Raw genomic sequence first — 13,106 nt, forward strand, 5'->3', positions numbered from 1 at the left:
CAACAACAGCTAAACATACACAACAACAACAGTTAAACATACACAACAACAACAGCTAAACATACACAACACTACAGCTAAACATACACAACAACAACAGCTAAACATACACAACAACAACAGCTAAACATACACAACAACAACAGCTAAACATACACAACAACAACAGCTAAACATACACAACAACAACAGTTAAACATACACAACAACAACAGCTAAACATACACAACAACAACAGCTAAACATACACCCCTCGCAATACTAAATGTGTAACGCATTAAACGCTCAAACTTACAGCTAATTCTTTACAATACGCCCTAACCCTTTCTAAGTTTAAATCCTTGTTTGGCCAGAACAACCGCGGGTTTCCTTTCAATGATCTAAAAGCTGTGTGGAAGTGATTCTCGTCAAAGGGTTACGTTCCCTTTGAACCAAAATCGTTTAACTTGATACTGGTTTGAATGAAATGAGCTTAGTCGCACCACACAGAGACATACGGGGAGTTCTCCGTGAGTCACAATTTTTCATAAACAGTGCAAGTATAAGAACGAAGTCGAGGACAAGGGGGGGGGGGGGGGGCGGGGGGAGGGAGGGGGGGGGAGTGTGCATGCCAAAGTCAAAGCTTTGGTGGCAAGACTACAAAGAAGAAACGTTGACTTTTCAGACCACCACGACTATCGGGAGTAATCACAATGCTGTACAACAGTCAAAGACACAGAGACCGCCCTTGAAGTGTTACACTTAAAAAGACTGTTTGTTTGCTCCAATCAAATATGGGTTTCCCAGCGTCAGCTTTGAGCAGACTCTCCTCGGTGTCCGACCATCCCCGTGTGCACGCATGCGTACGATACAGATCCCAGGGTCATAGCGAAAGTCTCAGGCCTTGGAAACACGAATACATTCTTTCTCGAATCAAATAAAACAAATATGGTCCAAACTCCATCATGTTCACTCTTTTGGATCTTCTCTGTCACCGTTTCTCTCATAAATCTTGTTCTTATCTCTCAAACAAACAAACGATCGCTTAGAGCAACTGTACACGGTTGAGTAACGTTTTGTTGAATGATGAGCCCACTACGTTTTGTTGAATGATGAGCCCACTACGTTTTGTTGAATGATGAGCCCACTACGTTTTGTTGAATGATGAGCCCACTACGTTTTTCGTACGGTTGCTAAACAAATCGCTCAACGTTGTTTAGGATTTCAAGAAGATTCTATAGACTGAAGCATTCCACATATACGGTGTAAATTCCATTGCAAGCATTTTAATGCATTTAAGTTACCTCTTTTTTTGACGAATAATGATTAAAATAAATTAAAACCTGCCTTCATCTTTACTGTAAGCATGCAGTGGTTTATTGTTGTTTTGTAGGTGTTTTTTTGTGTGTGTGGTGAAAAGTCAAGCCAAGAAAGGCATGAGCTTCCAACCAGGGGGAGTAAGCGATAGGACATTTTTGGAGAGTAAGCTGTTGGTTATCGGAGAGCGCTAGTGTAGGGGAAAGACATTTCACAAACGCAAAACTCATCGACAGAGACAGGCTGACAGTAAATCCAGAGAATTCTGTTTAAACACCGACAACGAAAGCGTCTTCCAAAAAAACAAAAACAAGAACCCCCATCTCTAAACAAAATTTAGGAGAAGAAAATCACGCCTTCACGTCAAACTGTCCACCCAAACAACCGTACACTCTTTTCCCGCCTGGAGTACTAATAATTACTAGCTTTTTAAAGAAGAACCGAGCCCAAAATGGCAAATCGGAATAACCGTAAAAGACAGAGGTTTAATGAGTGGTTGTTGGCTTTTCGTGCCTCTTCGATTTATTTGGCTATTCGGGACCCAACTGTCCTTCTACCATTTTGCATGCGGTTCCCCTTGAAATATACGTATCGCAAGCACAAGAACAAGTGCGCACGGATCCTGTAATCAATGTCACAGTTCGGTGAGTTATAGAAACACAAAAATACCAAAAGCGGCGTATGGCTGCCTAAATGGCGGGGTAAAAACGATCATACACGTTAAAAAACAAAACAATTCGTGCAAAAAAACACGAGTGAACGTGGCAGTCTCAGCCCATGAACGCAGAAGAAGAAGAAGGACACATGTATACAACCCGGACTGACCTTGGTGAGAGTTGTTGCAGCACCTCCTGCCAGGCCTGGATCTCCTGCTGCACGTGTGACGAGCATTCGTCAGACAGCTGGCTCCCCTCCCCCTCCTCCCCCGCCAGCAACGTCAGCATCTCCATGGGAACCAGCTGCCCGTCGCCTGCAGGCGTCACTCCTGTCAAAGATGGCGAGGTATCCGTTTGCCCTTCAGAACTTGGTATTTGTACAACCATCCCTTCAGCACTTTGTTTGTGTAAAGCCATCCCTGAATCGACGTTCTCGGCTTCCGGAGAAAACTCCGAGCCAGATGGCATGTTCAACTCCTGAGTTTTGGGATCGACCACACGTCTGTCTGCACCGCTGTACCACGCGCTAAGCGCTTTCTGCCTGAAATGTTCAGATGCTGCTACATCCTGTGACCCTGACCCTGAGTGTGGATGACCTGCAAGCGCGTGACCCGAAGTTTGCGAGTTCACAGGAGCCAAAGACGTCACTGGGGACACTGATGATGACGTGTGTATGACGTGCAAGGGGGAGGGTTGCCCTGCAGCGGAAGAATCGATGCCTGAGGTTTGAGGCAAAATATCGGGAATCACAGACACTTGCGTTACTCCGTTAGTCCTGTCAGGCTCTATGAGCTGCCATGTGGACTGTTGGCCATTCACGTCTCCTGCACTTTGTGATTGGTTCAGTCTATCAGCGGCTTTAGCAAAGGCTTCAGAAAAGACATCAGGAAAAGCATTAAACGTGTCTCCTCTGTTTCCTGGTCGTCCATCCGCACCAGACAGTTCCTCTCCATCCCCGAATAAATGACTTCCTGGTCCAGAACTCTCAGAAGTCTGCAGTCTTTCCGGAAGCAAACCTGAATTTTCACATGCAGCACTTTGGGTTTCAGAAGTGAGCGCACATTCTGGATTCAAACTAGCGTTGTCCTCGAGTCTCCAACCCACAGGCACGGAATCTTCCTGTTGGTCGTCGTCCCCATGTAAGAAAAATCCACCGCCATCTTCCATGGCTCCAGGGCTGAGTAAACTATCCGCATCAAAAAGGCTAGGCTGAATGAGATCACTACCAACGTCTCTCAGCTCGCCTTGTAGTGGCGAGAGAGGAACGCAGCCTGTAGAAGAACTCACACGATTTTCACCCTCCTCCAGAGAATCTGCCGAGCAGCTGGCTGTGGAGTCCGTGCCTTGCATATCACTCAGATCGTCACACCGGTCACTGTCTGTGTTGGTGAGACCGCCACTCAGCACATCACCCTGCTCACTCTGTTCATCACCCTTCTTTTTCTTGGGCAACACAAGCGTCTGGTCCGCACTTTCCTCCTCGCCACTGTGATCGAGTTCGCGCTTGTCACCGACTCTTGGCGTAGGAAAATCTGCAGAGTCCTCCACGCTTAAATCGTGATGGGCGCTGTGATCTTCCGTGAGATAATCCACGTCGTGATCCAGGTCCGTGCAGTGAGCGGGGCGAGGAGTCACTTCGTCATTGTCCATGTCTTCCATGACGTGATCGTCGAGAGGCGCGGGCTGTGGCTGGACGCTCTCCTGGTACGACTCACCAGAACTGCCCGAGGAGGATGAAGAGGAAGGTGCGATCACGTGGATCTCCGGCACGCTGCCTTGACTCTGCGGTTCGCTCAACTCCTGGGAGGAGAACGCGAGGGAGTCGTGGTCCAACCTACAGGCTCCCCCTCTCCCCATCCTACCATCCATCTCCTCCATCTGCTCCAGGGCCTGCACCCACCTTTCCCCCACAGGCTCTGAGTGACGTCGGTTTTCCTCCTCCACAATCAGATTCCTCCGCCCCCGGTTCTGTCTCCGCGGCACTGCCGCCACCTTGGCCGCCATGTCGGGCCCAAAGGCCAGCGGTGCTGGGTCAAGGTCTGCCTCGCATTCGGCCGCAGCCTCAGGGACGCTGGGTAAGCTTAAGGCGCTGGAGAACTGACGTAGAAGTGACCTTCGTCGGACACGGTGTGGGCGGTTGAAGCCGGTCAGCAGGCTGTTCTCTGACCCGCCCAGCCCCTGACCGGACTGACCGAGCAGCCCCAGCTGACTGTCATCACTCGCTGACCCCACAGGGTGACGTACGGAAGGCGTGCTCTTGGTCATCTGTCTGTCTTTCGTTTTGTCCTTCTTGGACCTCCTTGAAGTAGAGACAATACCCCCAGGGGCACCATCTCTGCTGGATCGCTTTTTCACAGGAGAACCTTCCAGCTCATGGCTTCTTTTCATTGTTTCACCACTGCGGTCTTCTTCTCCAGGCTTCTCCGTACTTCTGGAAGTTTTGTCCGCACTAGGGCCCTCGTCGCTGTCTTTCTTAGTCCTTTCACTTCCCTTCTTGCCACCAGCCTTGTGTGAAGGTGCTCCAGGCTTAGCTTTGTTTGCAGGGTCACCAGCTGGCGGCTTTCCCTTTCTCCGCGGTCTGTCCTGCTCCCTGCCGGTGGTCGAAGTTCCGGGGCTGCCTTCCTCTCTGTCCTCCCCCCTCGTGGTCATGGAATCCGGTTTGCTCCTCCACGGGCGGTCCCAGTCTCTCGTCTTTGGCTCGTGAGCTGGGCTGCCCTGGTCGACGTCTTCCTTACTCTTAGTCAGCGGCTCTGGCTTGCTTCGCCATGGTCGGTCCCAGTCCTCCCGGCTTCTGCTCGTCCTCTGGGCGGCTCCTTGCGCATCGTGGATATCACCCTTGTTGGACGGTTTGGGGGATGGAGACGTCTTGGTGTTGAAGGACGGATAAGGGGAGTCTGATGATGACGTCTTCGGGGAGCGTGACGAGACCTTGGTAAGTGGTGTCCGGGGTCTCCGTACAGGCGGGGAGTAGGAAGGGGAAGCATCCAACGTCTCTGTGCTTCTCCTCAGGAAATTCCCCTCCAGGTCTACACGCGGGGACCTCGTCTTGTACAAACGGGCCGTTACGTCAGCAGCGCGTGAAGTCAGCTTTTTTTTCGTTTCCTCAGTCGACCCAGGCTTACCCTGACCTTGACCCAGCACCGACCTTGACTTTCCTCGCCCTGACCTCACCCTAGTACGACCACGACCTTCCCCACCGGCACCACGATGGGAAGAAGGTGAGGCAGAAACACCGGAACGATCCGAGCACTCAGAGAAATCTATGGAGCCAGAGACACCTTCCTCGCCGTCCATGCCAGACTCGAGAGATTGCGACAAGTCTCGCTGCTCGTCGTGCGGCATGTCCGCAGACCCAGACGTCTCCGAGAAATCCAGCGACCCGCAGCGGTCCTCTCTGCCTCGCGCTGTGTCCTGAGACATCTCCGAGCTGTCCTCTACACTGTCCTGCAGAGAATCTCTGGAGCCGGACACGCTGGATCCTGGGGACACGACGTCCGTCCGACTGTCCGACACCAAACTGTCGGCCATGCCGTCCTGCAGAGAATCTCTGGAGCCGGACACACTGGATCCTGGGGACACGACCTCCGTCCTACTGTCCGACATCATACTGTCCGCCATGCCGTCCTGCAGAGATTCTCTGGAGTCGTACACGCTGGAGCCTGGGGACACAACGTTCATCCGACTGTCCGACATCATACTGTCCGCCATGCCGTCCCCCATGCTGGTCTCGCTCGTCGTGCGTAGCGCGGCGGGGAAGCCAAGGCTGTAGTCAGTGCCGCTGTTCCCCCCGGCCAGATACAGCTCGCTGCGGGCCCCACGCAGGTGTCTGGGGACCGCCTTGCCCACCGCCAGCAGGTCCTGTTTCTCCTCGATGTACAGTTCCAGCTGCTCCTCCTGACGCTGTAGCTCCTCTAGCTGCTTTGTCTGAAATACACATAATGTCATACGTGTCTAATGAAAAGTAAAACAGGCAGACTTCAAATGATCCACTCACCTTCAAAGACGACAAAGCTACTGAAGGGAAATCTTGACTTCAAGTACAGACACTCCAGTTAGGGTCTTTAAAGCAAACATACACAACAGGCGCAGCACAATGTGAAGTAACTAAATGAGTGTGCAGAAGGAACATCTCCTAGCAGCCTACAGTTTTAGTAAGGCCAATGACGGGCGCAGTGGCGTGGTGGTAAGACGTCGGCCTCCTAATCGGGAGGTCATGAGTTCGAATCCCGGTCGCTGCCGCCTGGTGGGTTAAGAGTGGAGATTTTTCCGATCTCCCAGGTCAACTTATGTACAGACCTGCTAGTGACTTCACCCCCTTCGTGTGTACACGCAAGCACAAGACCAAGTGCGCACGGAAAAGATCCTGTAATCCATGTCAGAGTTCGGTGGGTTATGGAAACACGAAAATACCCAGCATGCCTACTCAACGAAAGCGGAGTGAGCTGACTATGCTCTCAGAGTATAGTGTGGGGAACCCAAATGGGCAGACGAGCTCACACGTAACCAGAAACATTCTGGAACGCTGAAGAAGAAGAAGAAGTAAGGCCAAAACGAAATGACAATGAAGACACTGAAACCAAAAAAAAGCGTTAACGTTCTCCAGACCTAAGGGAGTATCCAAAAGTTAAATATTCAGGGGAAGACATCCTGCAGACTGCCCTTTTAAACTCCACCATTCATCCGTGACCCACCTGCAGTTTGATCTGGTCGTACTTGGAGAACTCTGAGTCGCGGTACAGCTCCTCTTTCTGGCGTATCTGCTGCATACGGTTGATGAGCTCGTCCTGCGACAGCTGGTACTGGTCCTCGATGTCCTGGTACTGGCTGTCAAGCTCCTTGATCTTCTCTCGCGTGGTGAACTGGTGGATCAGCTCGCTCTGAGCCAGGTCCTTCACCTGTAAGCCAGCAACCCAAGGTCAGGTCAAGGTCATTGGTTTAGGTAATATATTCATCTGCTTGAGATAAGAACATACGGTGTGAAAGTCTAGCTATGTGTACAACAAACAAACTTCTTTCCATGGACCTAACAAAAACCGAACAATACATCGAAAGACTCTCAAGTGTGTCCCTGTCTCCCCTTTGCCTCTGCAGACAACTTTCGTATCCATAAGGTTTGTAAGTCTATTTTTGGGTGCAACAAATAAACTGTGTAAATGTAGCCTTGGAGCTTAGAACATCCTACACCAGCAAAAGTTGTGAAGAGTGCGAGTTGCGTGCCTGCCTCACCTTGCCCTCCACAGACAGCCTTCGCTTGCGAATCTCTTGGCCCACAGGCCCACTGATGGTGACGTCAGCTGTGTCCGTTGCCGTGCCAACAGTGGCCGCGTCATGGTCAGTCTGGATGGAGGACGAGGACTGGTCAAGTTGGTCTGTCTGCTGACCAGTGACCGTCTGCTTCAGCACGTCAAGCTGCTGCTGCAGTTTTTCCTTATCTGCACAACGGCAACAGTCTGATTAGAACCACGGCCCTTTGCTGGGAATGAGCTCAGAGGTTTATATCACACATGCTTCGAGGTTGAGTACAAACATGACATCATAAAGACAAAGTAAAAGACACGAAGTCTAGTTACGGGCGGAAATGTCAGATGATTATATTCCAACCTTTTTCCAAATATACACACACAAACAAAAGTACATGAACTATTTCAAAGCGTTCAGTGGCAGAGTTAAAAATTGTTCTAGTGTTAAGCTTATGGACTAATACCTGGAGTGTATATTGCTTCGCCTTTCTCCCAACCCCGCCTATGACGTACCTATGCATGCCTTCGCACCAAGGACAAACAAAAGACGTCTCAAGGAACATTTATAGGTCATGAACATCGAACGGAGAAGAAGAAGAAGAAGAAGAAGAAGAAGAAGAAGAAGAAGAAGAAGAACAACAACAACAACAACAACAACAACAACAACAACAATAACAACAACAACAGGAAGAAGAATACCAACAACAACAAAACACTCCACAGTCTCAAAACATGCCCGACTAAAGACAACAAAATACAACCCGCTAAAAACAAGCACAAGACAAACTCTTAACCTACAGGACTGGTCCTCAAGTTGGAGCAGGTGCTGCCTATCCAGCAGTTCTTCCTTGGACCGCTCGAGCAGCACGAGCTGCTTCCCCTTCTGCGAGTTGAGCCTGATCTTCTCCGCCTGGAGCTCCTGGAGGTGCTTTTCGTGCTCCGTCCACAGTCGCTCCTCCTCCTCCTGACCAAGCTCCTCCCGCACGCTCACCTCCCGGCGCAACCGCTCCAACTCATTCCTGCACAGATAATCAATCGGGAGGGGTAGGATTATAGTCAAGTGGTCATCTGTCGATTTTGACCGCAACCCCTCAAAAAAGTATCTCGGAAGTAATCTTTTGAATGTTTTGAACTCTTCGATGTCATTCCTTTACTCACGCCTGCAAATGTCATGTGCGTCGCTTGGGTTTCCAAATGGTGACTTTGTGTATACATGTACGGTTTTCAATGGTCGTATTTGTCGTACGATAAGATTAACGAATTCCACATGTCACCGTAAGAACGAAATTGGGGAACCCTTTTGCAATCTCCAGAAATAAACTGTTCTTGGTCATAATACTTACAAAATGCCCTGTTTACGCTTTGTACAAGAAGTCATACATCTCTTTTTCCTTTTTCCGCTTCAGAAAATCAAGTTAGTGTGCTTTACTTCCTGTTCAGACGTCTCTCCCTTGACTTTCTACTTCCTGTTCAGACGTCTCTCCCTTGACTTTCTACTTCCTGTTCAGACGTCTCTCCCTTGACTTTCTACTTCCTGTTCAGACGTCTCTCCCTTGACTTTCTACTTCCTGTTCAGACGTCTCTCCCTTGACTTTCTACTTCCTGTTCAGACGTCTCTCCCTTGACTTTCTACTTCCTGTTCAGACGTCTCTCCCTTGACTTTCTACTTCCTGTTCAGACGTCTCTCCCTTGACTTTCTACTTCCTTAACTGTTCTCTTTTTTTTTTAATAAACAGTCCTTTTATCGTCCAGCCGAGGAAGTTGTTTCGACTTGATCATCATCCAAAACTTTAGTCCTTCCTACCTAACTGCAGTTAACCCAAGACTGTGAAATGTCAATGTAACATAAGTAGTGTACTGGGACGGATTATCTTCCTCGAACGCCTTATCATTTAACAAAAGTAAAACATTCCCTACACTATCAATACTGGCCTGCTCAATCAACACAAATATATCACCGCTGATTTTTACACTTTAAATCCAGCGTTCACCATCTTCAAAAGGCCACACTTACACGAAAACACGCCTCACGGGATTACCTACTTTCAGTTCTACCTTGCTGTAACCCAATCCACCCGGGATACCCAAGCATGCCCCTAAAAAGTACAGAGGTGTAAAAGAGCTCAACAGACGATCCTCTGGAACCTTTGGTGCCAAAAAACGGTCTGCCAATCCCGATCAACTTATTTCCCTCTGATGTGGGGTAATAGGTGTTTAATGGCTCAAGTGGTCGACCATACAAAAGGCTTTGGGGCACGGTTCTGGTCCGACGCCAGGTAATACACGTACGATGCGTGTCTCTCTCCTTTCAAGACATAGTTCGTGGCTGACATTCGGTCACTTATGCTGTATGTAAGGTTAGTCAAGCCATGAATGCTTGGAGCGGAATGAGATTTTTGGGTTAAAAATAATCTTGTTGCTGACACTTTCTATGCGTCGCTTTATCTACAACTTTTCGTTTGTCAAAGGATTGCCACAATAGTGTTTTTTTGCGACTTTAATAAACATATGAATCGACTTTACGCTTGACCGATTATGTCTTGTGAATGTGATTTTACGGTGCCAGAATCATATTCGCAAGGAACGTAGTGAGTCACTAACGTAAATAAACGCATATCATTCCTATCCCAACCCTTCTCTCCCCCCCCCCCCCAGCACCACCATCCCCGTATCTTAAAGCTCAGTGGCTCTGAAAAATATATGTCTTCTTTTGTTATTTTCGTTGCTGTCGCAAATGTAGCCGAATAACTACATGGCAAAGATTTTATCTTTTCCATTATCTCTCTCTCTCTCTCTCTCTCTCTCTCTCTCTCTCTCTCTCTCTCTCTCTCTCTCTCTCTCTCTCTCTCTCTCTCTCTCTCTCTCTCTAAGGACAGATTGTAAGAAAAGGCATAGCCTTAAATCTTAATCCTTGTTAAATAAAGTTCAACTCTCTCTCTCTCTCTCTCTCTCTCTCTCTCTCTCTCTCTCTCTCTCTCTCTCTCTCTCTCTCTCTCTCTCTCTCGCTCGCTCGCTCGCTCTCTCTCGAACACACACACACACACACACACACACACACACACACACACACACACACACACACACACACACACACACACACACACAAGCACGCACGCTATCGCGTGTGCAAGACAACCCCGAATGAACTCGTAATTCGTCTTTCACTGCCGTAGACTAGCTTACATCAGTACAGCCAAAAGTGCTTTCAAACAATTTTAATAGAATGACTCAAAAAGCAGGAATGTATGATTCACTCTTGCAATCAATTCTTCATTCCTTTTACGGAAAAAAACCATCTCCTACGGCCTTCGTTTCTTCGCCAATACAAATGTTTCACTCCTAGACACGGTAACACAGTCTTATACACGAGAACCTTAATAGGCGAATGTCACGGCTTTTGTTCAATCTACTCAAATGAACGAATGTTCAATTTCACCCAGGACTGCCGAGCGAGTCACCGGGTTATGTGTATATGTAATCCCATTTCTTTGTGTTCAATTGCCTTGCAGCAAACATGGGGTTAAACAAATCTTGCAGCTTATACCATATGGAAGATATGGTTTTCGGTAAGCTGAACGTAGATATGATTGATTATGTTCAATATAACGCAAGCCGTGCTGCATGTACTCATAACTCTGCTCATGCAATCCAATGAAAACAATGTTCTGCTTTTCGACCATAAAGAGTTATTTACAGCACGTTCTTATAGATTACATTTAATAAGTAAAACTGAACACAACCCTTGTTGTCTGAATTTCTGGATGCATAAGTTTAATATAGAAATAACTAAATGGCATTGGTTCATCGTAAGGAATGTATCTAAAGAATCAAGACTGAGAGAATTGCACTGGAAGATACTGCATAACATATATCCGACTAATATTTTGCTGTGTAAAATGGGAATTAGAATGAATAACAAATGCTCATTCTGTCCAGATAAGATTGATTTTGTGGAACATTTCTTTTATGAATGTTCTGCTATACATCCAATTGGGGAAAGAATAACCAATAAGGTATTTCAGCAGTATAATGTTAATATAAAAATTGATGTTCAAACAGCATACATGAAAACACCTGGTATGTCAAACAATTTAGTAAACTATATCAATTTACTTATTATTGTGGCAAAAATGTGTGTGGGAAAATTCAAATACGGGAAACCAATAGAAATTGTGTGCATGTTTAATTCAGAGTTAGATTTGCGACACATATAGACTGAGAATAATGGTAATTGTAAAATATTTTAATAAAATTGTCCATTGTTGGTATTTGTCCATGATAGAGGTGAAAAGATTAGGGCAAAAGAAGTAAATTTAAATGTGTGGTTTTTTTTTTTTTTCAAACCCTATCTTTAGGCTGTTGATTTAAAAATATAAGAAAAAAGAAGAAAAAAAGAGGGAGAAGGAAAAAAAAAAGAAAAAAAAGGAAACTGAGCTTAACATTAGGAATAAATTTATGTTATGATTATTTTTATTTATTTATTTATTTAAACATATTAGTTTACTGATAAAGTTTGTTGATTTAAAAATGTACACATTTGACAGCGAAAAGAAAAGACCTATGAAGAAGGTTTGCTCCAAGCCACACACCCAAAAAAAAACAAAAACAAAAAAAAAATAATAATTGTAGTAGCAAACCTGCATGCAACTGAGGTTAAAAAAAAAAAAAAATCTGATCAAGGAACTGGTTGTCTGCCAATCTCTCTCTCTCTCTCTCTCTCTCTCTCTCTCTCTCTCTCTCTCTCTCTCTCTCTCTCTCTCTCTCTCTCTCTCTCTCTCTCTCTCCACCCACGCACCACCCCTTTTCCCAACACACTGATAAGACAACTGAAAAGCTCGTTGCAATGTTCACAGTGAGATTACATCAGCAATCGCTCTGCCTGTGCACCCTCTCCACAACACAAATGTTCATGCACGGCACAACACTTCTCACTCTAACACCACAGACACGACAGACTGTGCTAATTACAAAAGTGTTAATGCACGTGCTTATCGACACACTGGTCGCCCTGACCTTATCGACACACTGGTCGCCCTGACCTTATTTCAGGTTAAAACTCAAAACTTGTCAAAACTCCTTGCGAAACGCACCGTGTGTAAGTCTCTCTGTAGCGTATGTTTAACAAATCCCATCAAGCGATCCTCTGGAACCTTTGGTACTGAACAACTCAATCAACTCATGTCTCTGTAATAATGACGCTGTCCTGCCAACAGCTGCCAGGCACACGGGGCAAGGTTGTGTCACGTCACCATACGATCTGCAGTCAGCTAATTCAACACTGCAAAGCAATCCGCATATTCACACACGGCGCTAACATTGTTTTCTTGACACATTCACTTCCCTTCACTTCACTTCATACAAACAACCTTTTCGACTGCTGCTGTGACTGCCTAAAGATCCCGCGCAGACATTTTCTTTGACCTTCTGTACCTAACACATCAACGACACAAAAACTGCGCTGACATTTTACAATAATAAATCTAACCTATCCAAGGCACTCAAAAATCCATCATCGATTGCAAAGAAATATGATTGTGTAGAAAGCACTTTGGTACACCAGAGACATACATTCTATCTATGTCTCTGGGTACACACAGTCGGGAGAAAACGGCCGGCATTACGTCCCTTAGTTGCAGACAAAATCAATAAAGTACCTGCTGTAAGAACTCTGCTGCGCTCATCAATATTCAGAATATTCAGACCCTGTTGCCTGCTTCTCTCTCTCTCTCTCTCTCTCTCTCTCTCTCTCTCTCTCTCTCTCTCTCTCTCTCTCTGGCTCTCTCTCTCTCTCTCTCTCTGTCTCTCTCTGCCTGTCTCTCTCTGTCTCTCTGTCTCTCTGTCTGTCTGTCTGTCTGTCTGTCTGTCTGTCTGTCTCTCTCTCTCTCTCTATCTCTCTCTCTCTCTGTCTGTCTGT

General features: G+C 46.9%; 1 protein-coding gene across 1 annotated transcript in view; it reads right to left on the reverse strand.

Moving 5' to 3' along the window:
* LOC138953368 (uncharacterized) overlaps positions 1 to 13,106 on the reverse strand; it is a 186,672-nt gene that overhangs the window by 42,336 nt on the left and 131,230 nt on the right. The window contains exons 25-28 of the mRNA XM_070325167.1: positions 7,991 to 8,211; positions 7,179 to 7,384; positions 6,644 to 6,847; positions 2,122 to 5,876 (exon numbers count right to left, since the gene is read on the reverse strand). Of these exons, the coding sequence (XP_070181268.1) occupies positions 2,122 to 5,876; positions 6,644 to 6,847; positions 7,179 to 7,384; positions 7,991 to 8,211 (4,386 nt within the window). The remainder of the gene's footprint in view (positions 1 to 2,121; positions 5,877 to 6,643; positions 6,848 to 7,178; positions 7,385 to 7,990; positions 8,212 to 13,106) is intronic.

The sequence above is a fragment of the Littorina saxatilis genome, linkage group LG17, assembly GCF_037325665.1.
Source record: "Littorina saxatilis isolate snail1 linkage group LG17, US_GU_Lsax_2.0, whole genome shotgun sequence".
NCBI lineage: Eukaryota > Metazoa > Mollusca > Gastropoda > Littorinimorpha > Littorinidae > Littorina > Littorina saxatilis.